We start from the raw sequence: 25,979 nt of genomic DNA, 5'->3' as shown, positions 1-25,979 counted from the left end.
CTCACGCTGGTTGTCAAGTTCACCTCTTTTCATCTCTTATGTATCTCGCCTTCACCTCAAGGCCTCTTTTCTGCAGCATAGAAAGATTTTTTTAATCAGCCGTCTAATCTAGCTTGGTATAGCAACTTTTGAAGGGATCCTAGAAACGGCTCAAATGACCTAAAGATGGGCGCTTCAAACCAAACCTTGCATTGCTTCTTGGGACTATTCGCTACCTTCAAAATAGTCCCAAGAAGCATTGCAAGGTTTGCTTTGAAGCTCCCATCTTTAGGTCATTTGAGATGTTGCCGGGATCCCTTCAAAAAGTGAGATCTTGTCCGATTGTGATTAGATGGGCAATCCTACATGAGGAAGAAATTTCGTTTTTTTTATGTCATCGCAAGTGAGCGGGGAAGGTCTGCCAAGTTTGACAACACTCCAGAAAAGACAAATCTCGGCTTGAGCAAACAAACGTGTTTGGCTTTCATGAAGGTTAATTTTCTTTCTGTGTGTGTCAAGTGTCCGATGGCGAGCACACGACTCCCGAGTTAGACTTTGCCATTCTGCTGCCGTCCAACCATCAGCAGCCACCAATGTTCCAGGTTTTGGATCCCGTCCTAGAAGTCGGCGTGGGCGGGCAGGCCGCTGTGGGTAAGGAACATCACACACGACAACACTTCAACTGGTCATCGTAGAAGTGGAGTGAACACGTCATCGAAAACGAGAGACGGGTTTTCCGTTGACTCGCCCTGTTAGGCGGCCAGCAGCTGGCGGTGACCGACGCCGACACGTCCCCCGAGGAGCTGGAGTTGGAGCTGGTGGAGGCTCCGGTCCACGGGGAGTTGCTGCGAAGCCACGTCAGGATGGCTAACGGTAAGATCTTGCCTCGACTCAAAAACGAATCACACACTGGTCACAAAACGGTCGAGGAGCTTCATTTGGACAAAGGTAGTGCTTTGCCTACATCTTGGTGTCAGGGAACTATGTAAAAGTGAGTTGCGGCGGAGCTTCATTTAGACAAAAGTAGGATGAAGACGTATTTGAGTCCAAAGAGGAAGTGCTCACCCCCTGCGTCCCTTCGGCCAGGCGACACCTTCACCTTTGCCGACGTGACCCGCGACGCGCTGCTGTACCGCCACGCCGGCCTCTCCCGCGACGACGACGCCTTCACCGTCTCGGTCAGTGACGGCATCTCCATGGCGACCGTCGCCGTGCGGGTGGCGGTGCTCGGGGCCGGGGCCAGTGGACGCGGGCCCCGGCCGGACCCCGGCGCTGCGCTTTCCCTGGAGGTGGCCGAGATGAGTAGCACCGTCATCAGACGTTGGAATCTGGCTTACACGGTAAGGCATCCGAGGGTAATGGAGAAGAATCGTCTCTTTTACGATTTGCGCCTTTCCCTCGGCACGTGGCAGGACGACGCCTCGCCGGACGAGCAGATCCGCATCCAACCGGTGTCGGTGCCGATGTACGGCATCCTGAGCAGGACTCGGGACCAGCGAGAGCCGCAGGAACTGAAGGAATACTCCACTTTCACCATGGACGACATCAACCGCGGAACCATCAGGTGGCCAGACAGAAGTTATTTGTAGAAAACGATAATTTTGGCCCCGCCCGGGAGGGTTCGAATGCTCTTCTTGCTTTGCGAGGATTAGAGGCTCGCGTGGTTGTGAATCAGTGGAGCCAGTGAACGGAGCCATCGGCGTCAAAGGTTTTCTTACTTTTTTCTTCTGGCACGTCCACGTGCTTCCCGTCCAAAATCTAATCGTGGCGCAGTTTCCTGAATGGGGCCGTTGAATCTTGGAGACCTGCGCTAAGAATGTCAATGACGTTCCTTCTGCCGTCTTGGCAGATACGTCACTTCGTTGGAGACGGGCCACCAGCCCGTCACGGACGTCTTCCACTTTGTCGTCTACGACGGTGACAACAATCGTCTTGACAACCAGATGTGCACCATCACCATCACTTCTGGTGCCAGGCGGCCGCCTGCCGTCACCGTGCGCAGCGGAATCCAGGTTATGCACACCTTTCAACCTGCCTTCATCATCCGACAGCCATTTTGGCTGTTTCACAGCTTTTATGCAGGAAACTTTGAATGATTTGGTTGAAACTATTTGAATGCTCGTTGGTGGTGTAGGTCCAGGAGGGCGGTCGTGCGCAGCTGTCAACCAATCACATCATCGTCTCCGACCTGGACACGCCGGGGAAGAACCTTCTGGTTTGGCTAGTCAGCCCCCCCAAGTACGGCTTCATCGAAAACACCAAACCGGGTAAGGACGTGATTCGCTGCAATTCCGAATATAGGAACGATTTGCTCAAATTCGTGTTCCAATCACGATGGACTTGCTAACAGCGCGCCGCCATCGCTAGAATCTCTAAATTAAATAGTTTGAGAATCCATTTTTTTTTTCCTCCAATGTTTTCTTCATGTGCGATTTTTTTTTCCGAACAGGCGGATCGCGAGCCGTCACACCCGACACGCCGTTCTCGGTGGAGGACTTGACGCTGGACCGGATCTTCTACGTGCAGCGCGCGGGCCAGCCGGCGCGACACGACACCTTCAGCTTCTACGTCAGCGACGGCAACAGCCAGACGGAGGCCTTTGACGTCAACATCGACATCCAGGTGAATGCCGCCCTCTACAGGACCTGCTCGTCACCGCAGCGCCTTACAAAGCTTCATTTGGCAACCATTGCTGCGTCCCAGGCAGTGAATGAGTAAAGCAACTCTGAAGGTGGACGGTAGCCACTCATTGATTCCAGCGCTGACAGATGTTGGCGGAGGCGCCTGCTTTCATTCATGTTGTCAAGCGTGACTTTCCAGCTAAGGCGCGAGCGACAGTTGCCCTACCGCTGATTAACGCCGCCGCGTCCGAGCCGTCCGAAATAATTAATGCCATCCTCTCTCGCCAGGGCAAGCGGCAGAGTGAGCTTCTGGTATCGGTCAGCAGCATCCACGTGGAGGAGAATTCCGGAGTGGTGGTCACCAACGCGTCCCTCAGCGTCCTGGACCGAGACGCGCCCGAGAACGAGATTCTGTTCACCGTCGTGAGGAAGCCGTCCTACGGTCAGCGCCGCAACACAAATGCAGCAAGTGTGCTTTTGTCAAATCCCGAGGTTTTTGAAAAGTGCTTTACGCCGAGCAACCCGTAACTTGGTAAGCAAAAAAAGACACAGGATGTCTGCCATTTTGCGCGGTAACGGACATTTCCCCATCATTTTCCAGCAGTTGTGGAGGCAAATTCCTCATACAGAGTTTTAGGAAATGCTGCCCCCCCCCCCCTCGGCTTTTTCACTTATAACATTTAGGACAAAAACATCTCAAGAAATCGTGTCCAAATTGACACACAAGTCTGCCATTTGGATTTCAAGAAGCCATTTGAGGGTGAGTTACTGTGGTCCTTCAAGGAAGAACTCCTCCGAGATCGTTTTTGTCGAAACAAGTTGTACTGTAATATTGTGAAATTTGGTGGGTGTGTCTCTCATGACAAGACCCACAAAAAAGACATCTCGGAAAACACACACACAGACAGTGGGAACAAAGCGCTCGCCTGGAATAACGACAAGAGTCGAGTGCAGCCGTCGGCATCTATTGTCAAACAGTATCAGCTCAATCCGAGCTTTTCCTTCTTTTCCCTCCTCAGGTAAATTCCGCCGGCGTCAGTTCCACTCGCAGCCGCTGGAGAACGGCCGCGTGCTGACGGAGGGATCCACCTTCACCTACCAGGACGTCCTGGACCGCCTGCTAGTCTACACGCCCGAGACAGTCAGCGGCGGCGCCGACGAGTTGGCCTTCAGCGTCACGGCCGGCTCGGGCGGTCACGCCAGCGGACGCCTGCGCTTCACCATGGACGTCACCCGCAGCGAGGGCCCGCGCATGACCGTCAACAGAGGCCTACAGCTACCCGCCGGTGAGCCAGAAGCAATTTTCACTTTGCTTCCACGGAAAGTCTCTAAAAGACATTGATCTCCCCCGACTTGAACAGAAAGACCGCTGCCATTGACCCCCATCTAAGTGAAACCGATGCTAAAAATGTCCCCCAAATAAAAAATGAGCCAATTTGCATTCAACTGAACTGCAGAACTAGTTGCAAAGTGCGCGTTGCCTTTCCCGCAGGTTCTTGGGCCAAGATCACCGAGCAGAACCTGAAGGCCACCGACGTGGACTCGGACAGCCTGAAGCTGCGCTACGTCCTGACCAAAGATCCTCCCAGTGGCCGAGTCCAGCTGAGCGGCGGCGGCGGCCTCCAGAAAGTTTCCGCCAGGGGTCCCGTGCGCAGTTTCACGCAGGAAGACGTCAACAGAGGTCGGTTGGAAGCTTCAGCCAGCCTTTTGCATCGGGTTCCAGCGCTTTGCCTGCTTTGGGCTCGCTCGCAGGTCTGGTGCGCTACAGCCACGAGAAAGGCGAGAAGGGCGGCGGCCTGTCGTTCAAGTTCAACCTGGTGGACCCCGAAGGCAACAAACTCATCGAGCAGTCCTTCTTCGTCAGCGTGCTCGGTCGGTAGCTCCGCTTGCCGTTTCTGTTTTTGAAAACGGCCCAAGCGTGAAATCCCGTCTGCGTCCGCAGAGGACCGCCTGCCTCCGTCGGTGGTGGTCAACAAAGGCCTGGTCCTGGACGAGAACACCGCCAAGAAGCTGACCACGCTGCAGCTGTCGGCCAGCGACCAAGACAGCCAACCCGGCGAGCTGCTCTACCGCGTCACCAAGCAGAGCGGCCTGGGACACTTGGAGCACGTAGCCAACCCGGGTAGGCTCCCAAATTGCCAGCTCACTGGGACCCTGGAAGCTCATTTGTGTGCAGCGACAAAAGCAAATTGATCCCAAAGTAAGTAAGCCGAATTCTCCAACTTGCAGGCGTGCGGATCGACAGCTTCACGCAAGCCGACCTGGCGTCTCGCAACGTCCAGTACGTTCACACCAGCCAAGAGGAAAAGCACGGCGACCAATTCTCCTTCAGCGTGTCTGACGGCACCAACGAGGTGACCGCCAGCTTTCTTTTGTTTTGTCCATTCACAGAAAAAGGTCCTTGAAATTTTATAAGGTGTGTCATATTAAAAGGTAGTAGTTGATTGCAAATGTAAGAACAAATCTGTATTAAAATATTTTGTTTTGGGGCCATCTGAAATGTTTACCTCATCCTTTCTTGGGCGGTCCGTAGGTGGCGCAGACGTTCTACATCACCATCCGACCCGTGGACGACTCGCTACCCCTGCTCCACGTTGCCGGAATGCGCGTTCAGGAGGGCGTGAGGAAAACCGTCACCGAGTTTGAGCTGGCGGCCACCGATGCCGACACGGAGGTCGGTCACGCGTAGCTTTTACCAAGCGAGTTTCAAATACGCTTCGTGAACCGTTTATTGTCGGTTTTGTTGCCGGTTTAAATTGAAGAGGCAAGTTTCCCGACCTCCTCCGCAAAGACACAACTGGTTCATGAAGCAAGTTTGAAGCTTTGTTTTCCCATCACTGCTTTTACCAATAAGGACGGTGCTCAAAAAGCTCGGATGTGTCCGTCCCATTTGCATCTCGTGACGGTAAAAGGGTCTCTCTCCTGTCACGCCCAGGCCGAGTCCATCGTGTTCACGGTGGTGCAGCCGCCGCGCCACGGCGTCGTGGAGCGTACGGGCAACGGGCAGCACTACCGGCCCACCGCCACCTTCACCATGGACGACGTCTACCAGAACCGCGTCAGCTACAACCACGACGGCTCCAACTCGCTGCAGGACAGCTTCACCTTCACGCTGGCCGACGGCACCAACCCGCACTTTGTGCTGCGCGACCACGCCGGCAAGGAGGCCAGTCTGCAGTTGCACCTTTGACGTTCTTTAAATCTATGCACAGATCTGAACTTTACCAATGCCATCCTGTTTTTAGATTTTGACGGCAGCGCCGCAGAAGTTCAAAATTGAAATTCTTCCCGTGGATGACGGCACGCCGCGCATCGTCACCAACCTGGGACTGCAGTGGCTGGAGTACGTGGACAATAAGGTCGGTCGCTCGCTCGCTCGCTCGCTCGCTCGGACCAAACCCTGCGATGACTCCTTGTCTCTAAACTCTTTTAACGCTCTTCTTTTGAGAGCCCAAACTTTGATTCGAAAAAACTAAGCATGATTTCCAAACAAAGATTGAAATCCTGGCTGCTAATTTGAAACTTGTCAACAATTGACTTCTTCTATGCAATTAGGCTCAGTCAGAGGACAAGGACTGTAATACAGCACCCCCTGTTGGTGCAAAGCCTTCACTACAACGGGCATTTTTCGAAAATCCGTTTTGTCATTCAGCAAATTACTCTCGTAATGTAGGCGACCAATGTGATCAGCAAGAAGGAGCTGCTGACGGTGGATCCGGACACGGAGGACGAGCAGCTGGTGTACGAGGTCACCGTCGAGCCCAAGCACGGCTTCTTGGAGAGCATAGCGGCGCCTGGCGCCCGCGTCAGCTCCTTCACGCAAGGTGGCGACCGATCTCTGTCTTTGCTTACCCCAATGCAAACGAAATGAAGGCATGGCTCTCACTGGAGGTCTTGCCAAGAGCGCGTTAGAAAAACAGAAAGGCTCGCTATGTGAAAATGAACCGAAAGCCGTTGCCCGCTTCAGCCGACATCAACTTGGGCCTGATCCGCTACGTGCTGCGCGAGGAGAGCGCGCAGGAAACCATGGACAACTTCCACTTCCTGGTGAGGGACAGCAAGCCCAACGTGGTCAGCGGCAACCTTTTCCATATCCAGTGGTCGCTTATCAGCTTCCAGCACAAAAGGTTTGTGCTGCTTTCTTTGAACAACCTACTTTTTAGTAGTGTGTGGGAAATGGAGGAAACAAAAAACAAGTCTGGCATTTGCCAAATAGAAAAGCACATTTGTTTCGAATCAAATGCAATCATTCTGTCACTCCATGTGAAGATTAAAAAAGAAATCGATTTCAATTTCAAGTTACAACGTATCGGAGACGGCGGGCGCGGTAGCCGTGACGGTGAAGAGGACGGGCAATCTCAACCAGTACGCCATCGTGCTGTGTCGCAGCGAGCGGGGCAGCGCCACCTCTGACGGCGGAGCGGCGGAGCGCCCCGGCCAACACGATTACGTGGAGTTCGCCGGCCAGGTGGACACCAGTTCAACTCCCAACTCTTTGCTTCCCTTGTAGTCGTATGGGCTTCTCTTGTTTTTTGTTTTTGTTTATCTATACTTTGCTTTGGCCTCTCCATTCTTCTTTTTTTTTTTTTTTTTTTTCCTTTATTCTATTTTTGCAAACAATTTTTCTACCAATTTTTATTTCCACATTTATTATGAATTTAAAATATATTAGTATTTTATTGACCGCTTTGTCTTACTTTTATTGTAGTTTGCGCTCATTTTAATTTTCTATCCTATGTATGCTTTGTTCCTTCTGCTAACTTTTTTTGTTTCTACTTTGACTTATTTTTCTTATTGCATGCTCATTTGAGTTGAATTCTTATTTTCTTTGCTATTGATGGATTTGAGTTTGTGAATTTGCATTTTCAGGTGCAGTTTGACGAGCGCGAAGACACAAAGGTCTGCACGGTGACGCTGACCGACGACACCGTGTTTGAGGGCGTGGAGAGCTTCCGTGTGGAGCTCAGCATGCCCGTCTACGCCTTGCTGGGCGCCAACACCCGCGCCCTCGTCAACATCAACGACACCGAGGACGAGCCCACGCTGGAGTTCCAACGCAAGAGCTTTCACGTCAACGAGAGCGCCGGTGTCGCGCGCGTGCCCGTCGAGAGAAAAGGTACTCTCCCAATGTATTTATTTTTTATTTTGAGCCAGTTGCATTTGTTTCTAACCAATCCAACACAAACAAATATTTGATTTGAACAATGTTTGTGTCCTGTAAATACACTTTGGGTTGTGGCTTGTCCTCCGCACAGGCGACACATCCAGCACGGTGTCGGCGCTGTGCCGCACGGTGTCCAAGTCGGCCCGGGGCAGCAGCCCTCACGCCCTGGAGTCGGGTTCCGACTACAAGAGTCGTGGCGCGGGGCCCGAGAGCCGCGTGGTGCTGGGGCCCGGCGTGACGGCGTCCACGTGCGATGTCACGCTGGTGGACGACAGCGAGTACGAGCTGTCCGAGGAGCTGCAGCTGGTGCTGTCCCAGCCCTCGGACAACGCCCGCATAGGACGCGTGGCCGCGGCCCAGGTGGTCATCGACGGGCCCAACGACGCCTCTGTCGTCACCCTCGGCGACGACACCTTCACTTTTGCCGAAGATGCTGGTACATCGTCCGTTTGTTTGGCTGGAATGAATCACCCCAAAAGGTTGCTCCAGTGCCTTTTTGAGTTTGGCTATTTCTGTGACACAGTACACTTTTAAAACATTTGGGCCCAAAATTGGGTCCAATGAATAAAAAAAGGTTTTCTTGTCTTACCAACCAACACAATTTTGGGGCTCGCTGACCAAAATGATCATTCTAAAGCCCGAATAATAATAAAATTAGCAAATTTGGTCATCATCATCCTCCCTCAGGTTTCGCCTCCTTGTTCACTAACAGGCACCATCGAAATCCCGGTGCTGCGCCAGGGGAGTGACTTGTCCTCTGCGACGTCCGTGTGGTGCGCCACGCGGCCCTCCGACCCCCCGTCGGCCAGCCCCGGCGTAGACTACATCCCCAGCTCCAAGAAGGTGGAGTTCAAGCCAGGGAGAACCCAGGAGGTCAGAAGCGGCGGCGCTCGGCCCGACGTCTCGCTGAGCCTTAGCGGGTTTGCCTTTTTCTCCCGGCAGACGTGCAGTCTGACCATCCTGGACGACGTCCAGAATCCGTCCATCGAGGGCTCCGAGTCGTTTGTGATCTTCCTGAGTTCTCCGCAAGGGGCCGTCCTCCAGGAGCCCTACGAGGCCAGCGTGGTCATCGCCGACACTTTCCAGGACAGTGCGTCTAGCGTCCTTCTATTTTGGCCAGATTCATTTGGGTTTTTAATTTTAGGATTTATATTTTTTTAATAGTTATTTCACTTTGGAAAGTATTCACGTTGTTTCAAATCCCATTTGTGATTCATCCGAATGAAAGTGTGCGGCATTTTGTGGGCCGGCACTGCATTATCGTGGCCGTGTGTCAGTTCCCAGCATGCAGTTTGAGAAGAGCGCCTACACGGTGAAGGAGCGCGACGGCGACCTGCACCTGCCCGTGACACGCACGGGCGACCTGTCCTTCACGTCGTCGGCGCGCTGCTTCACGCGCACCATGTCGGCTGCCGTCATGGACGACTTTGGCGAGCGCCCCAACGTGGACGAGTCGCGCGTCACTTTCCTGCGGGGCGAGAAGGTACCAAACAAGTCATCCAAACAAATCCTTGCCTTCGCACAGGGGCGTGTGGACTTTTTTTCTATCTGCTCTATGTTTCCGTGCACGCGCGCTAGGTGAAGAACTGCACGGTCCACGTGAACGACGACTCGGTGTTCGAACCGGAAGAAGAATTCCAGGTCCACCTGGGGTCGCCGACGGGCGACCACTGGAGCGGCGCCATGATCGGCGAGCGGGACGTCGTCACCATCACCATCACCAATGACGAAGATGGTAAGCGGCGCAATCTCGCGGACTATTGTTGGCAAATAGTGTGTGTTGATGTGTTGTTGAAAAATTACTTCAATAATGAACGTAAATATCAAATAGTGTACTGTTAGAGTGGAAGTCTTTTTGTAACTAAAGTTAAATTAAAAATTATAATCGATTAAATTAAATAATATATTATTATTCATTATATACACATGATTATATCTTACTTAATATATATTATATAATTTATTATGTAATTAAAATAATTTAATAAAATTATTAAATTATATCAAATGTAATTAAAATTAATATTGGGGTAAAATCTTTCAAAACAGAGACTTTTATTTTCAAGCATTTAACTCCTTTCATTCTCATGAGTTCCTTTTTAAATGGTTTCTATTTTTTCAAATCCACTTCTAATGATCATTTTGAAATGATTGAACGCTTTTCAATTTCACTTAAATGAGCAAACTTAAATTCAGTGAATTGTAACCGTGGCGACACGTCGCACACTTAGCAATTACGAAGCTTCAATACTAAAGGTCTGTTACTGTTGTCATCGTTTTTGTAAATACAAATATGTTTTGCGATTTTTGTTTCACTTGAAATGGCTCAAATTCAAGAAGATGCGTAAATATTAGGGGTGTAAATCGCGGGTTTTGTCACGATACGATATCATATCGATACAAAGAACCACGATACGATTTTTGCCGATATCTTCAAGCCTGCTGTGATTCATTCACGATACATCACGATATAGTGCTCCACGATCGATATTTTTATTTGTATTTATTTTTTTAAAATAAAAAATATCGAACAATATCCTGATTTATAACAATTCATACGCAAAATCAACAAGGTACTGCAAACTCTTTATTTAGGAAATTACAAGAGTATTGTAGTATACAAAGTGTTTATTTTAACACTGAACTTGATCAAATTCCTATATTTTTTCTCATATAAGTAAAGAAAAATGAATATTCTTTCTTTTTTTGTAATACCATTAACTTTAAAGTGCATTACTGAACTATTTATTTACAATCATTTTAATTGTCCGTTGAGCCATCTTTTCTTTGGAATCCAAAGTGCTTCCAAACGAATGACTTGAAGCCCAAAGGGAGCGAATTTCCTCGTCTTCTTGGACACTAGCCATAGCACCAGCCCAGGAGCCGCGTAGTTGTCGGCTCCCCTTTCACGTGCCTGCTCTGCTCACAACACAGCACGCCGCGTACTGCTCCCGGAAAGAGGAAGCAAGCAACAATGAACTGGATTTCGAAATAAAGTCGCGTCTAATGTCCGAGGTCAAACACGGCGATATAAATCGATGTTTACGTTTAGCATCGATGCCAATAAATCGTAGAGCATTATATCGATGAATCGATGTGTATCGATGAATCGTTACACCCCTAGTAAATATACATTTATTGCAATTTCAAGCTCCGACCATCGAGTTGGAGCAGTCCTCCTATCAGGTCCGAGAGCCTCCCGGTCCGGACGGCGTGGAGGTGCTCAATGTCAAAGTGGTCCGGCGCGGGGACCTGGACCGGACTTCCAAGATCCGCTGCAGCACGAGAGACGGCTCGGCCCAGTCCGGCGTGGACTACAACCCCAAGAGCCGGGTCCTCAAATTCACCCCTGGTGGGCAACACAGCAAAATACCCCAAAAAACATGAATGATGTTCACACGTGGGATCCCTTCAGGGATGGACCACGTCCTCTTCAAGGTGGAGATTGTGTCCAATGAGGACAGGGAGTGGCACGAGTCCTTCTCCTTGGTCCTCGGCCCCGACGACCCCGTGGAGGCGGTGCTGGGCGAGATCACCACGGCGACCGTCACCATTCTGGACCAGGAAGCTGCCGGGAGTCTCATCCTTCCGGCCCCGCCCATCGTAAGGAAACCCGCAGTCTGCAATATCACAAAGCCCAAGCAATGTAGCCCGCCACTTTCCTCAGGTGGTCTCCCTGGCTGACTACGACCACGTCCACGAGGTGACCAAGGAGGGCGGCAAGAAGACGCCGTCGCCGGGCTACCCGCTGGTGTGCGTCACTCCCTGCGACCCGCACTACCCCAAGTACCCGCAGGTGAAGGAACGTTGCGAGGAAGCGGCCATCAACCAAAGCCAGGTGCACTTCTCCTGGGAGGTGGCGGCGCCCACCGACACCAACGGCGCACGCTCGCCCTTTGAGACGGTGACTGACACCACCCCGTACACCGGCGTCAATCACATGGTGAGGCCACCGGACGGAGTAAGGGTGTGTCGACTTTTGATATCCAAATAGCACACCGACAGCGCTTCCTGTGTCGTCGTCGTCGTCAGGTCTTGGACAGCATCTACTTCAGCCGCCGCTTCCACGTGCGTTGCGTGGCGCAAGCCCGCGACAAGGCGGGCCACCTGGGCACGCCGCTGCGGAGCAACATCGCCACGGTGGGAACCGACGGCGCCATTTGCCACACGCCCGTCACCACCGGGACCGCGCGAGGCTTCCAGGCTCAGTCCTTCATCGCCACGCTCAAATACCTGGACGTCAAACACAAAGAACACCCCAACCGGTGAGAGACTAGTTTTGGGTGTGGAACTGCCGTATGCAGGCGGTGTGTGCAAAATGTTTTGTGCCACGCTTGATTCTTATAACAAACGCATAGGACAGTTCATTTTGTAAAATTGTCCTCATTGAATTCTTTAGAATGATTTAAAACTATACAAAAAAATTGTCACCATAGAATGATTTAAAACTATATCAAATCAATGTACAGGTATATTTATTTCATTAATAATTCCAACAATAAATAAAACTACATGTAAAATGATTTTTTTTTTTATATATATAGTCATATAAATCAGACAATTTCTGAAACAATTTATAGTACTTTTCTTTTAATATTGGCAATAGCAAATGAACTTAAATGAGTTTTTTTCTACAAACAAAATGAGAATGTGAAATTTCTTTGTCTATATTATTTTACAAAGTTATTTTGTGTTTACAATAGATGGCACCCCCACCCCCTTGCCCCTTTGTTGACCATGCAAGCCTACCATGCTTTCAGGATCCACATCTCAGTGCAGATCCCACACCAGGATGGCATGCTCCCCCTGGTGTCCACCATGCCCCTTCACAATCTTCATTTCCTGCTGTCAGAGTCCATCTACCGGCAGCAGCACGTCTGCTCCAACCTGGTCACGCTCAAAGACCTGGAGGGTCTCTCTGGTGAACCCAGCCGTCGCCACCGCCGCCTTCCGACACGTCCCGCTCACTCTCAACCGCTTCCGCAGAGACGGGATTCCTGGACGACGTGTCCTACGACAGCATCTCCCTGGGTCCGGGCTACGACCGGCCGTACCAGTTCAACCCCAACGTGCGTGAGGCCAGCAGCATCCGGCTGTACGAGCATCTCAATCTCAAGAGCTGCATCTGGACTTTTGACGCCTACTACGACATGACGGAGCTCATCGACGTCTGCGGCGGCTCCGTCACCGCTGACTTTCAGGTACGAGGCGCTTTTAAAATGCGCAAACTGTCGACCTTTGACTCAAGGTCTTGCCGCCGCTGCTGCAGGTGCGAGACTCGGCACAGTCCTTCCTCACGGTTCAGGTTCCGCTCTACGTGTCCTACATCTACGTGACGGCTCCGCGAGGCTGGGCTTCTTTGGAGCATCACACGGAGATGGAGTTCTCCTTCTTCTACGACACCGTGCTCTGGAGGACAGGTCAGTCGCTTCGGTCGGTCGGTCGGTCGGTTTGAGTCCGACCAAAAGCGCTTCTCCGCTGACTGGATCTTGGTTTTTTTTCCCCCAGGCATCCAGACTGACAGCGTCCTCTCCGCCAGACTCCAGATCATAAGGATCTACATCCGCGAGGATGGCCGGCTCGTCATCGAGTTCAAAACGCATGCTAAATTTCGAGGTGAGTCAATCAAACGTAAGGGTGGCGGCTTTGTGGGAGGTGCGCTACATCGGGCTTATCTCTGCTCCATCAGGCCAGTTTGTCGCAGAACACCACACCCTGCCCGGACACAAGTCTCACCTGCTGGCGCCGGAGCACTTGGGAGGCATGGAGTTTGACATCCAGTTGCTGTGGAGCGCCCAAACCTTTGACTCGCCCTACCAGCTGTGGAGGGCCACCAGCTCCTACAGCAGGTCAGCTTCTGGATTCCTAGCTAGTCTTGACAAATTCACTGGATGGGGCCACAAGACTGGCAAGAGCGCAGAAACAGTGACCAATCTTATTTCTGGTAAAGCTCAGAACTGCTCAAGTCCCAGTCGGACATTCCAAAGTCTTCAGTGGATTTGGGTGGTCGCGCCATCTGAATGCTGATGCTAATGTCACATAAGGGATTGAGTCAGCATAGAAATGTCATAATTGCTTTGCACCCGACAGGAAGGATTACTCCGGAGAGTACACGGTCTTCCTGATCCCGTGCACCGTGCAGCCAACCCAACCGTGGATTGACCCCGGGGAGAAAGACCTGTCTTGCACCGCCCACGCTCCAGAAAAGTATGTCTCTGTGACCTTTGGAGCTGGCTCATTCGTGGTTTTGATTGATTGATTGACTGACTGACTGACTGACTGACTGATTGGTTGTTTTTTCCGCTTCCACCATCAGGTTCCTGGTGCCTATCGCCTTCCAACAGACCAATCGCCCGGTCCCCGTGGTCTACTCGCTGAACACGGAGTTCCAGCTGTGTAATAACGAGAAAGTCTTCACGATGGACCCGGCCAGTAACGACGTCTCAATGGCAGAGATGGACTACAAGGGGGCCTTCTCCATGGGTACGGGACACCTCCAAAAGAGCTGACCTGACCTTCTGAAGCCTTTCTGGAAAAGTCAAGTGTGACGTACGTATGATCCGTTTGGCGCGGCAGCCATCGTGCTCTCTTTGCTGGCTCCTTCAGGTCAGACTCTGTACGGCCGCGTGCTCTGGAACCCGGAGCAGAATCTGAACGCCGCCTACAAGCTACAGCTGGAGAAGGTCTACCTGTGCACCGGCAGGGATGGCTACGTTCCCTTTTTCGACCCAACGGGCACCCTGTACAACGAGGGTCCACAGTACGGCTGCATCCAGCCCAACAAGCATCTCAAGCATCGCTTCCTTCTCCTGGTAGTGACCACGATCCGCCCCGGGCCTCCCAGACCTTTCTACGTTCCTCGTTGTGATCTTCCCCTCTCCTCATCAGGATCGCAAGCAGCCGGACGTGTGCGACAAATACTTCCACGATGTCCCCTTTGAGGCCAACTTTGCTTCGGACCTCCCAAAGTTGAACTCTTTGGCCGCCATGCCGGGCGTGGACGGATTCACCATGAAGGTCGATGCGCTCTACAAGGTCTGTCGCGCCACCGCTAGTCTCCCTCCTTCACCACCTTAGTACCCCCTCGCATCTTCTCACTTCAACATCTGCAAATGGACTTATCGGCACGTGTTTAGCGTGTAACTTTGCATCTCGGTGCCAAGGAACAATGTCGAAGGAGGGGAAGAAGCTTCATTGAGACAAAACAAGTCATAAGGCGGGCTTTGGTGGGGGCGTCAATAACCTCATAGATGATCAAGAAAAACTCAGCCCCTCCTGGCTTTTCAGGTGGAGGCGGGCCACCAGTGGTACCTGCAAGTGATCTACATCATCGGTCCCGAGTCGCGGTCCGGCCTGAGGACGGAGCGCTCGCTCACCTTCCGGCCGAGCCGGCCCAAGCGCGACCTGGTGGACGGCGGCGGGCGTCTGACCCTTGACGAGTCGCTCGTCTACGACAACGAGGGCGACCAGGTGAAGAACGGCACCAACATGAAGTCCCTGCGTCTGGAGAGCGGGCCCAGCGCCAGCTTTCACGCCCGCGTGGCCCGCTCGGTGGGCGGCGGGGTGGCCGCCCTGGCCCTCCTGCTCCTGGCCACGTTGGCCGCCTGCCTCCTTTTCCGCCGCCGCCAACGGGCCAAAGTGAGTCACCGGCACAACGGAACGCCGCAAAGTGTTCCTTGTCAAATTGCACAAGCTCCATCTTGTATAACCTTTTTTCGTCTGCTCGGTAAACAAACAAACTTCAGGCTCCGAGCAAGAACGCGTACGAAGAGTACCCGCTCAACACCAAGGTGGAGGTATGCATGGACAAGTGCGTGGAGAAGAACTTCAGCAGCAAGCACTGCACCGTCACCAACGTCAACGTGTTCAGCCGCGGCTACGAGACAACGGGCGGCAACAAGGCCAAAGTCAAGCAAGTCAACCTGGAAGGCAAACTCCACAACAACCTCAACGACGGCACCGAGGTGTGAAAGCACAAGGTTGATTGGTTGTTTCTTAAGCTATTTTCTTACGTCTTTGCTAATGTATTTTTGTACCACCTTGAAAAGGGAAAACGTGCGATGTGTCCAGAGCATAGCAGCTTTTTGTTTTTGCTCATTCAGCTGAGCTACCTCACACATGCGCAGAGCACGCGAAAGCTAATGTCGTTGTCTTTTATGGACCTGTTGGCTGTGTCCACACCAAGACGGCTATTTTTTAAACGTCCAACGTCGTTAGTTTACTTTACTTGTACAAATTTTGTCTTTATTCGAATCACATTGACAGAGCGCACTAATTGGCTTGCGTCACAATATTAAATTGTTCCCCCCCCTCGTGAAATTAACCTTTGTAGCTTAACGTAGGCTAATTTAGTCATAATATCGCATTCAAAATAGCCTTGTTAAATTTCAACTTTATTGTTACTAAATAACACATTTGTGTATCTTGTAAATACATAACTACAGGTAGTTCTCCTAAAATGACCATTTTTTTTCTTGGAAAAAAGTCAACTTGTCTCTCTTAAAATGACCTGCTGCTTTTGCCAGCACTGTTGCGTTTTTATACGGACAAAGATTTAGTTTTGTGTGGGTTTTTTTTTTTTTTAAATTCCAAAATAATACCCTTCTTTGTGTGGACATATAAAAGCACAAAATGAGTGATTGGTAGCTCAGATTCAGATATTTACTGCATCCAGTAAATATTAAATATGGTATGACAGAGGCAATATTAGTCATCAAGTACATTATATGCTGCTGAGTGAGGTTGGTGAGATTCAAGTGCAATTATGACATTGTCCTTTGTGCCATCAGTTTTCCTGATTCGTATTTTTCATTATCTGTCTTTGAATGCCAAAAGATTTGTTTGATATCAACATAAAAGGAGCTACGGTCCACGTTTATTAGACTATTGATTGACGTTAGAGGAAAAAGCTAAAATGTATTTTTTATGCATTTTGCATAGTTAGCTTATTTTCTGCACCATTCATTGGTCACCATTTCCTCAACTCGCTTTTTTTTTCTCCGCATATACATTTGATCCAACGGGACAGAACTGGACAATCAAAATTAATCTTTTTTTTTTTTTAATTCTTTTCTCTCTTAAAATACTAAATTCTAACTTTTTTTGCTTGGTAAAAAAATAGTCAACTGTAAATTGGCCGATTTTTATCATTTGAGCTACGGTGAAATGTTGCAAGGAAACATTTCTTCCTGAAGTTATTTCGAGCCTCATTACGACGCATTTGTACAATGACATGATTATTTTTTTTTGTCTTTAGTTTTGTCTGCCGATATTCCAACAAGTGCCGTTTCGTATTTGAAAAACAATCATCCAAAGTGCTCCCCCCCCCCCGCTTGATTGTAACCAATGAAAAAGTTCGCCTTACTAACGATCAAGCGTGTGTGTTGTTGTTCCTTTCAAAATATATTGGAATTTGTTTTCTATTTCACCTTCCCACGTTCCTATGCTTTTTGTTTTGATGGTTTGATGAGACACGACAGCTGTCACGTGTGAGACGCCGACATAGTGGCACTGCAAAAAACTTGACTAGTCTCACTTTTGGATTTCTTTTGACTGTGCACCAATGGGGAGGAAAAAAAGATGCCAATGGAATGAGGAATTCTGAGGCATCATACGTTGTAATTTTGGTGCTATGTTGATTTTGCTGATGCGACAAACTTGACGCCTGGATATGGTGCCTTTTTTTAGTCAATAAAGAAAATGTGAAAGTCAGCACTGATGCATTGCCTTATGTGTTGGCTTGAGCGTTGTTGATCATAATAATAATAAAAGAAAAACCTCATGAAGCTGCAATTTTATTGGAACATTTTGTAAAATAAGAAACAATCTTGCAAAAGTCCGACCAAGAACAATCATGCAATTACAGCATTTTGCTTGTAACATTTGTATCTTAGTCATAAAATCTTGTCAGTACTTTTTCCTCACAACATAACAATATAACAACTTGAATACTAAACGTACGTCAGCCATGCTGCACGGAAATGGTTGAAATTGCACATATTGACCTGCAGGTGTCCTCATTTTCCTCACATAGAAAATGTGTGTCGTGGTAGACCTGCGTGAAGCTGGCCCCCCACCCCACGCAAAGTGAACTCTGGATGACCTATAAAATAATCTTTCATAACTAAAAAACCATAGCAGCACAAACGAACATTTTTGCTGCACAAACCCGCACAAACGAAACAGACTATTTTGCTTAAATGTTCGCGTGGGGTGGGGGGCCAGCTTCACGCAGGTAACCGTAGCAGCTCAAACGAACGTTTTTACGGCACAAACCAGCACAAACGAACGGTACCATTTTGGGTCCATTTGCCAGTCAATGGGGGGAGGGTCGACGTCACGATCGAAATTAAATTCAAGTAATAGCTACGAAAACGTACGAAGGTTTGGGTTCATTTGGAGCAGATGGGGGGGCTGGGTGAAATCTGGATGACCTATGAAATAATTTCTCATAACTAAAAAAAACGTTGCAGCAAAAACAATTTTTTTTACAGCATGAACCAGCACAAATGAAGCTCAAACGAAACAAACTGTTTTCCTTGAATTTTGCGTGGGGTGCGGGGCCAGCTCACGCAGGTGAATCATAAGTAACAAGCAGTGTTGCCGTTTGTGTGTCTGCTCCCTCATGTTGAAAACTAAGCCCCCTTTCTGGACCGGTATGTCGACCTCAAGGTCATCAAGGAAATAGTCAACCTTATCGGTCGATCCGTGGATTTCTGTTTTCTCCTTTTGTTGCTGAATATCGATCGTCCACAAAAATGCCAATCGGTGTGTGTCCCCATTGTGACCTGCAGTGAACAGGAAAGAAATTGTTTGTTTTCAAAATTTACATTATTTATTAAACTGACTTTTCTTTGCCATTTTTCTGGACGTTTATTTAGCGCGCAGCCACGCCGCTCGAGACCTCCCAAGACATCTCATGCGGGGAATTCTGTCCCTAAATGGATACTTTTTAGTTGTTATTATCAGTTTGGCCCGTGAACAACTATTTGTCTTTGTGCCCTTGTTAAACAAATGCATCGTTGTGGAAGAAGCCTTGAACGTTCTGACGACTTCCCCGCAGCAAAGCCAAATTGCGTGATGAGTCCGAAGTCATTTTTCAATTTGTTCGCCATTGCTGTGTGGTGCTGTCACGTGTCTGCCGGTCGGAAGGAACGACTCGGCCCCGCCCTCTGGTTTCAGGCAACCTTGGACTCGCAACATAAGTAACAAGCAGTGGTGCCGTTTGTGTGTCTGCTCCCTCTTGTTGAAAACCGAGCCCCCTTGTTGCTTAATACTGATCAATTGCTTCCCATTGTGACCTGCAGTAAAAATGAAAGAAAATGTCACGTTGGTTTTCAAACTTTGCATTCTTTATTAAGTACATTGTCAATAGAATTGCCACTCGGTTCCATTTCACTCAATTGCAGGTTTCTCTGCATGGGTGAATGGCAAATAAGTCACCCCCTTCTCCTCAAATCGAGTCACTTTGCTACAAAGTAGGATGAGCTGGCCAGTCTACACCGAGTGTTTACAAGCAATGCCGAAAGGAAAAGGCACGTTCACAGAGGAGTTGAATCAAAGATTCAATAAAAAATATGATACTTTTAATGATCCTATTTATATTATAGATATTATGAACAAAAAGTATTCTACATATGTTTTGTGCTTTTGCATTCGAGTCCTGCGAGGCTCAATTGGAGACGCTTTCCCCTCATTTCTCCCAGATTCATTTGCTCCTCGTTCATTTTCATTCAAAAGCACGTCCGCTAAATGTATTTTCTCATGTTCTCTGAAAATCAACACGAATTCTGAGAGGCGTGAATGGAAAAGCTTCTGTAGTCTTGTGTATACTTGAACATAAATTGAGTGACACCTCATTGAATTCCAACTTTCATACTTGGATTTAATTCTTTATATTTACTGTTAAAGTAAAGAGTTGGCTGATTTTCGCTGTTGTTCACGTCCAGAACATTTACAAAGTCACACAATCTAAAGGAATCAAAGAAGGCTGGTTTTTTTTGTTTTTTTGGTCATACACACACGCGCGCGCGCGCCACTCCCCACGTCGCTTGAGAGTGCTTTGAGATGACTACCTTCGAATGTGACGTGTTTGATGTGTGGGCGTGGCCTGCCTCTCGCTCGGTGCAGGGTGGACCAAACGTTCATTTTTCCTCTGTACTTGAATCCACTCGCAGTGAGGCGACTTATCATTTCTGTTCTCCCGACTAGAATCGTTACGACCCTCAGTGAGAGGGGGATTTTCCTCCAACATGTGGGAAGAACTAAAGCGTGTTCTTCTCCTGATTGGCATATATTGGGCATGTGCTTCAGGTAAGCAATTTGTATCTTTAGTCCATTGAAACAACAGTAAAGAGCTGGAATGTACTGTACTGTGAGTTAGCACGACTGCATCTGCTTCTATTCTAACATTACGGTGCCTGAGATTTAAAAAAAAAAAAAAATCATTGCAATGTCACAAATATGGACGACAAAAACTTTGATGAACTTTGAAGAATCCTCATTATTCGGACACTTTGATGTAGTTGCTGTGTACGTCAATTCTCCCGGACCGGACCTGTCTAGTTGCCTTTATCAGCATTTTCATCATTCATGTGGGAAGCTGTTGTGTCCGAACATCCGAGCAACTTGACTTTGAAATGACGAGCTAAAACCGTTGAGTCAAGTGTCTTTGCGTTGTCTTACGGCGGCAAACGAGCCCCGCTTGTGAATTTTAAGTGCGCACTGGCTGTCAGGATGACGTGTTGAAGTTGAGCATATAACTTCAAAATATTCCATCTAAAATTGCTCTTTTATTTTGAAAACCGAATGTGTTTATATGTGCTGTCGCGTTACTGGGCTTTTCCTTTCATCTCTTTTTTTCCGGGTTTACTTGTGTTTTTCCTTCGCTCTGTTTTGTTTTTGTTTTTTTTATTCCTAAAACATGGGCACGCTTGGAATTCAGGAGCGGCTGATTGGACTTTGTGACACTTAGATGAGTTGCACCGTTAGGGTTAAAGACAGAGAATGTCAACAAGACACAAGAATAATAATAAATGATATATAATAATAGTGATAATACTAGTTTAATAATAATAAAAGTAATACATATAATAATAATAAATAAGAATAATCATTTCTTACAGCCCTTTATACAATATATTATGCACATGTGTATATAGACAAGATAATAACACTTAGATGAGTTGCACCGTTAGGGTTAAAGACAGAGAATGTCAACAAGACACAAGAATAATAATAAATGATATATAATAATAGTGATAATACTAGTTTAATAATAATAAAAGTAATACATATAATAATAATAAATAAGAATAATCATTTCTTACAGCCCTTTATACAATATATTATGCACATGTGTATATAGACAAGATAATTCTTGGCGCCCCTATTATAAGAATATTTTCATGATTTATATGAGCTAATTATAATGAATACTAATCAATCATTATTAGTCATTATTATTAAGTTTCTTACAATCCTTGATAGAGTATTAGCAATAATTTCTTACAGCCCCTTTATACAATAGATATTTCTTAGCACCTCTGTTATAAAAAAAATCATGGTTATTATGATCTAAATCTAGATCATAATCATTGTTATATTAATAATTATATTGTAATTATATTATCAATAATACACCTTCGTGTCTGGTCTGTTATCATCACACAAAAAAGTTGCAACACAGTTGTGCAGTTCATAATATCGCTGTGCATCATCAAAATGTGTCGGCATATGTTTTCAAAGATTGCAAAATTGAGTAGGACTTTTAGGAGACTTCAATGCGTGTTCATTTCTCCTAGTGAATCGCAGAGCGCATCTGAATAATTGCATTTGCCCCCCATTTGAGTCCATGCTTATTAGGTTTGATTGATTGATTGATTGATTGATTGATTGATTGATTGATTGATTGATTGATTGAGCCCGCAGTTTAAAAGCCCTTCTTCTCCATGAAACACTCAAGTCAGGCCTGGCTTGCTTGGCTTTGTACTTTGATATAAGGAAGGACGGGCGGGCGGGCTTCTTGAGCTATGAAGGGGGGAGCGGTCCAACTGTTGCAACGTGTTCCATTCGCTTGAGTTGCGTTGTGCTTTAGCACCCTCCAGTGGTGAAATGTGCGATGACCTGATTTGAGCTTAGCTCATTGGTCATCGATACGCCACACGTGCGTAACTGGTGGGTGGGGTAATAGCTGAGGGTGAAGATGATGATGATGATGGCATCTTTTAAGTGGAACAACTTGCACCACTGGTGGCTGACGACATACTTTTTGCCCCACTGTACATCTGAAGCTTAGTAGCATCACTTTGGGGCCATTGTGTGCAATCCTTGGCAGGCGTAAGTGATGCTTTTATGCAAACAATCAGCAGCTCCACGTTGCTGCATGGCGCTGGCTGAACCCAAAAATGGAGGACAGGCATGTTTTTGGAAGGGGCCAAAGCGACAATGGGCGTTGGCCCCCCCATCCCCCCTGACAGAATCCTCGTGCATTTGGTTGAGATGCCCCCAATGAAGAGCACAGAATAAAAACATGCAAGTGTTCCATCAGTGTGCTCTGATCTGTCCGCCTGATCCCCAAATTGTGCCTTCAGCCAACAAGTGTCTTTCCGGGTGGCTCGAGCACGACTCCAGCTGCTACAAGAAGGAGGTGAAGCCCAACGGTTGGCTGGGGGCCCGGCACCACTGCGTCTGGCAGGGCGGCGACCTGCTCTCCATCACCACCTCGGCCGAGGAGGACTTTGTGAAGCGCGCCATGGGCAAGACCCGCTTCTGGCTGGGACTCTCCAACCAGGTGAGACGGAAGCAGTCGTGGACTCTGCAGCGACAACTGGAACCGTTTTCTTTTTTCCCCCCCAGAAATGCGACGACGTCTGGTGTGGCTTTGTAGCCGGAAGCCAGGAGCTGATCTGGTCTGATGGCGAGACAACGACACACACCAACTGGGCCTTAGACCAATTTAAAAGGTAAGAAGTCACATCTTCGCATGCTGTTGTCAGGCGGACACGCGTAAAGGTTCTGGAACCAATTTTGAGAACGAGCACTCAGGGAAAATTAGGAAAATGTCCCTTTTTATAATCTACCGACAGCGCCGACGTCGCGTCCTGCGCCTACGTCAACCAAGGAGTTCAGTTGTCGCCTGGGAGGTGGAGGTCTGGCTCCTGCGCCTCCTCGTTGGCCTACATGTGCAAACGGCCGCAGAGTAAGTCTGCACGTCCGTGGTCACGTTGCTGATGAAAGGTGAGATGCGCAAACGGGTCTTTTTTTGCAGGCTGCCCGGAGGGACGGACGTGTACCTCCAATAGTGTTACTGCTGTAATGAAGAGTGAGTTGCAGCACGCTTATTTGCGCTTTAACCATCTCGTCATGGTTTCCTCCTCAATGTTTTTCCTTGTGGCCTCAGCTTCCGACTGCGACGATGGCAACTTCCTTTATGGCGATGATTGCTATCTTTTTGACACGACGCGTAGAAGTTGGGAGGATGGTGAGAACTTCTGTCTCGCCCGGCGAGGCCACCTGGCTAGCATACACTCTGAGCAAGATGTCCAATTCATTATTGGTGAGCACCAAGAAGAACCGCCACAGTCGTCATTTGGCTGAAGCTCTTCTTGCCCTGAAGCTCTTGTTCTCCTTCCTTTCATCAAGATCACGCAAGTTACGGGAACATTTGGGTGGGAGAAAAGAAGAAGGGCAAGAACTACAAGTGGACTGACGGAACAGCTTCTGTAAGTGGATTGCTGAAGGCCTTTGGAAAAGTCATGTTGCAGGCATCCGTCTTGTCTCGAGGCATCGGGCAGCCGCTTACAAAGTATTGGCGCTCTGATTTTAGAGAGGAGGCGGTTAAGATGATATATCCTGGACGGTGGCTCGGGTTTGTCTTTAGGTCTTCAGGGTTAGTTGCTTTGTGCACGTTTTCCCCAGACATTTGGGTTGCCAGGGCGGGCACAATGTTTTATGGCAATGTTCATACTACTTTGACTGACAGGGTTAGTTGCTTTGTGCATGTTTTTCCCAGACATTTATTTGGGTTGCCAGGGCGGGCACAATGTTTTATTGCAATGTTCATACTACTATGACTGACAAAGTGAACCCAATAACCAAAGTGGGACTTTAATGAGAGAAGGTACGAAAACGGTGCAAGTGAGGAAATGCGGCGGGAACATGACCACATCGAATGCAACACGCTAAAGTTCTGTCCAAAATCTCATCCGCAGGACTATGGAATCGTTTTCCACTACAGCAGTGGTGAATGTTCTCTTTTGTATACCAACAAAAAACTGTACAGAGACGTTCGTTGCTCCTACCCAAGCCCACCGGTCTGCAAAACAGGTGCAAACGTCCCTCCCGAGCGCCCCTTTTGGATGCGTGAAGCATTTGCTCATATTCGCTCCCCTTTTTCTGCAGCCAAGCGCGGAGGGCCTCCACAGCTGCCACCATTAGTCGGCCAGCCGAGTAGGTGTCCCGCACTGCCGCCGTCTTGCGCCGTCTTGCGCCGTCTTGCGCCGTCTTGCGCTGTCTTGCGCTGTCTTGCGCTGTCTTGCGCTGTCTTACGCTGTCTTACGCCGTCTTACGCCGTCTGGCTCGCAGACTGGACTAAGAAATGCGGCTGGTGGCTGGACTACCCCGAGAGCGACTTCTGCTACCTGATGATCCGCCAGCCCACCATGACCTGGCAGGAGGCGCAAGACGACTGCCAACGCCTCCAAGGGAACCTGCTCAGCATCACCGACCACGATGAGCAGACCTTTGTACATGGTAGGCGGCCATGAATTGAAATATTGGCCATGAACAAGTTGTTGTTGTTATATGTTCATTTCGAACCGATTTAAAACATGAAAATAGGAAAATAAAACACCACTTTAAAGTGCCATATCTAAGTCACTGAAACAAACAACCCAAAACCCCCAACAACAAAGAATGCTCGAGTGTAGTCAGCTTTGTCTTTTTTTTCCCCCTCATACATGTTAAGAAACCAGTTTTTCGACACTTTTTTGGAACACTTGTGTTTGCCCTATTTTCATGCTCATTTTCCAGACCATTCCATAATTTCACCCCACAAACCCCTGAGTGACAAAAGTTTGTCTGGGATTATAAAAAGTGCGTTTGTATGCTCCTTGTTATTTTTCCTATTGCTTGACTTATTTGGTGTTACCCCGTATTTCCACACAGTAGTTCAGATATGGCAATCTGTAGGTATCTGGAGTCCGGACTGCTTCTTGCTTTCCTCAGAATTGCAATAACCTTTGACATTTTTGTTTTTACATGATTAATTAATGTGTGATTTCCAGCAGCTTTTTATTGTCAACAGTCACGCCCAGGAATTTTCTTACAGAAACTCTTTCTTTCATACCATTGTCAATTTTCACTTCGATTTATACCTGACAAATCATTTTGTTGTTGGCAGTTTGGTTTTACATTAAACCACGTATTCATTTCTGTGGTGATTGTTGGTTTCCATAAGCTGCTGTAAATTGTCCCCAGCGCAATAGATGTTTGTATCATCATCATCATTTCATGATGTTGGATACACAAGTCGTTGAAGAGGACCAAGGGCAGAGGTTGTTCACCTGTTATGGGATACATAATCTCCAGACGTTTTACAAATTGCTGCCTGTTGCTTAAGTAGCTCCTCAGCCAGTCCAGACCAACTACTCTGATGCCGTGATTTACTGGGTCAAATGCTTTTGGTTGATGAAAATCCCAATAACTTGTTTTTTGATCATCTGATGTTCTCTATTAAGATCCATTAGTGTCCTTCCGGAATCCATATTGACTGTCAGCTAAAAGCTTTTTTTTTTTTTTTTCTTCAATCTCGTTTTCTCGTTTTTCTGTGAACAGTTTTTTTTATTTATATATATATATATATATATATATATATCTCAGTTTTATCACACACACACACACATATATATGCAATATCCGCATTTTTGTGTCAGATGCTGGTTGAGGTCTGATCCCCTCAGCCGTCTACCCTGTTTCAGTAGCTCCAATTTGTGTTTGCAAACCGCACTGTTATTGCTGCTTTGGTTTTAATATTTCTCGATGGTCCCCCTGTCTAACTCAATTCCTTTTGAGCTGAGAAAGCTCAACGGAGCTCAACAGATGACGCGTCCTCCTCACTCGGCTCCTCTTGACGATGTCGTTCATTCTGGCACAGGTTACATCAAGGCTCTGATGAAAGCATCCTCTCTGTGGTTGGGCGCCAATGTCACCATCAG

General features: G+C 48.2%; 1 protein-coding gene and 2 long non-coding RNA genes across 4 annotated transcripts in view; all 3 read left to right on the top strand.

Moving 5' to 3' along the window:
- The window catches only part of fras1 (Fraser extracellular matrix complex subunit 1), a 63,880-nt gene extending 46,405 nt beyond the window's left edge, over nt 1-17,475 (top strand). Inside the window, exons 35-74 of one of the 2 annotated variants that reach the window (XM_037258916.1) lie at nt 499-630; nt 736-852; nt 1,066-1,319; nt 1,392-1,543; nt 1,829-1,991; nt 2,114-2,246; nt 2,429-2,601; nt 2,889-3,042; nt 3,620-3,886; nt 4,093-4,281; nt 4,353-4,472; nt 4,543-4,722; nt 4,830-4,954; nt 5,134-5,274; nt 5,536-5,766; nt 5,846-5,959; nt 6,274-6,424; nt 6,568-6,727; nt 6,900-7,068; nt 7,470-7,716; nt 7,856-8,200; nt 8,477-8,637; nt 8,707-8,854; nt 9,042-9,247; nt 9,343-9,499; nt 10,916-11,116; nt 11,180-11,367; nt 11,432-11,707; nt 11,797-12,029; nt 12,525-12,685; nt 12,751-12,965; nt 13,034-13,184; nt 13,273-13,380; nt 13,454-13,613; nt 13,855-13,971; nt 14,081-14,247; nt 14,371-14,576; nt 14,653-14,799; nt 15,052-15,402; nt 15,510-17,475. In XM_037258916.1, the coding sequence (XP_037114811.1) occupies nt 499-630; nt 736-852; nt 1,066-1,319; nt 1,392-1,543; nt 1,829-1,991; nt 2,114-2,246; nt 2,429-2,601; nt 2,889-3,042; nt 3,620-3,886; nt 4,093-4,281; nt 4,353-4,472; nt 4,543-4,722; nt 4,830-4,954; nt 5,134-5,274; nt 5,536-5,766; nt 5,846-5,959; nt 6,274-6,424; nt 6,568-6,727; nt 6,900-7,068; nt 7,470-7,716; nt 7,856-8,200; nt 8,477-8,637; nt 8,707-8,854; nt 9,042-9,247; nt 9,343-9,499; nt 10,916-11,116; nt 11,180-11,367; nt 11,432-11,707; nt 11,797-12,029; nt 12,525-12,685; nt 12,751-12,965; nt 13,034-13,184; nt 13,273-13,380; nt 13,454-13,613; nt 13,855-13,971; nt 14,081-14,247; nt 14,371-14,576; nt 14,653-14,799; nt 15,052-15,402; nt 15,510-15,734 (7,295 nt within the window). In that variant the 3' untranslated portion in view covers nt 15,735-17,475. The remainder of the gene's footprint in view (nt 1-498; nt 631-735; nt 853-1,065; nt 1,320-1,391; nt 1,544-1,828; nt 1,992-2,113; nt 2,247-2,428; nt 2,602-2,888; nt 3,043-3,619; nt 3,887-4,092; nt 4,282-4,352; nt 4,473-4,542; nt 4,723-4,829; nt 4,955-5,133; nt 5,275-5,535; nt 5,767-5,845; nt 5,960-6,273; nt 6,425-6,567; nt 6,728-6,899; nt 7,069-7,469; nt 7,717-7,855; nt 8,201-8,476; nt 8,638-8,706; nt 8,855-9,041; nt 9,248-9,342; nt 9,500-10,915; nt 11,117-11,179; nt 11,368-11,431; nt 11,708-11,796; nt 12,030-12,524; nt 12,686-12,750; nt 12,966-13,033; nt 13,185-13,272; nt 13,381-13,453; nt 13,614-13,854; nt 13,972-14,080; nt 14,248-14,370; nt 14,577-14,652; nt 14,800-15,051; nt 15,403-15,509) is intronic. The other variant, XM_037258917.1, reaches the window with a different exon arrangement.
- Nucleotides 17,476-22,526: 5,051 nt separating this feature from the next.
- Nucleotides 22,527-22,891, top strand: LOC119127341. Its single transcript, XR_005098813.1, has 3 exons — nt 22,527-22,555; nt 22,621-22,727; nt 22,851-22,891. It is a non-coding gene; the product is annotated as an uncharacterized LOC119127341 (long non-coding RNA).
- A 32-nt stretch (nt 22,892-22,923) lies between these two features.
- On the top strand, nt 22,924-23,274 carry LOC119127315. Its single transcript, XR_005098789.1, has 3 exons — nt 22,924-22,963; nt 23,033-23,086; nt 23,165-23,274. It is a non-coding gene; the product is annotated as an uncharacterized LOC119127315 (long non-coding RNA).
- The last annotated feature ends 2,705 nt before the right edge of the window (nt 23,275-25,979 follow it).

Source organism: Syngnathus acus, chromosome 9 (assembly GCF_901709675.1).
Source record: "Syngnathus acus chromosome 9, fSynAcu1.2, whole genome shotgun sequence".
Lineage (NCBI taxonomy): Eukaryota > Metazoa > Chordata > Actinopteri > Syngnathiformes > Syngnathidae > Syngnathus > Syngnathus acus.
The sequence above is the reverse complement of the archived record's forward strand: the minus strand, read 5'-3'. Positions and strand labels throughout refer to the sequence as shown.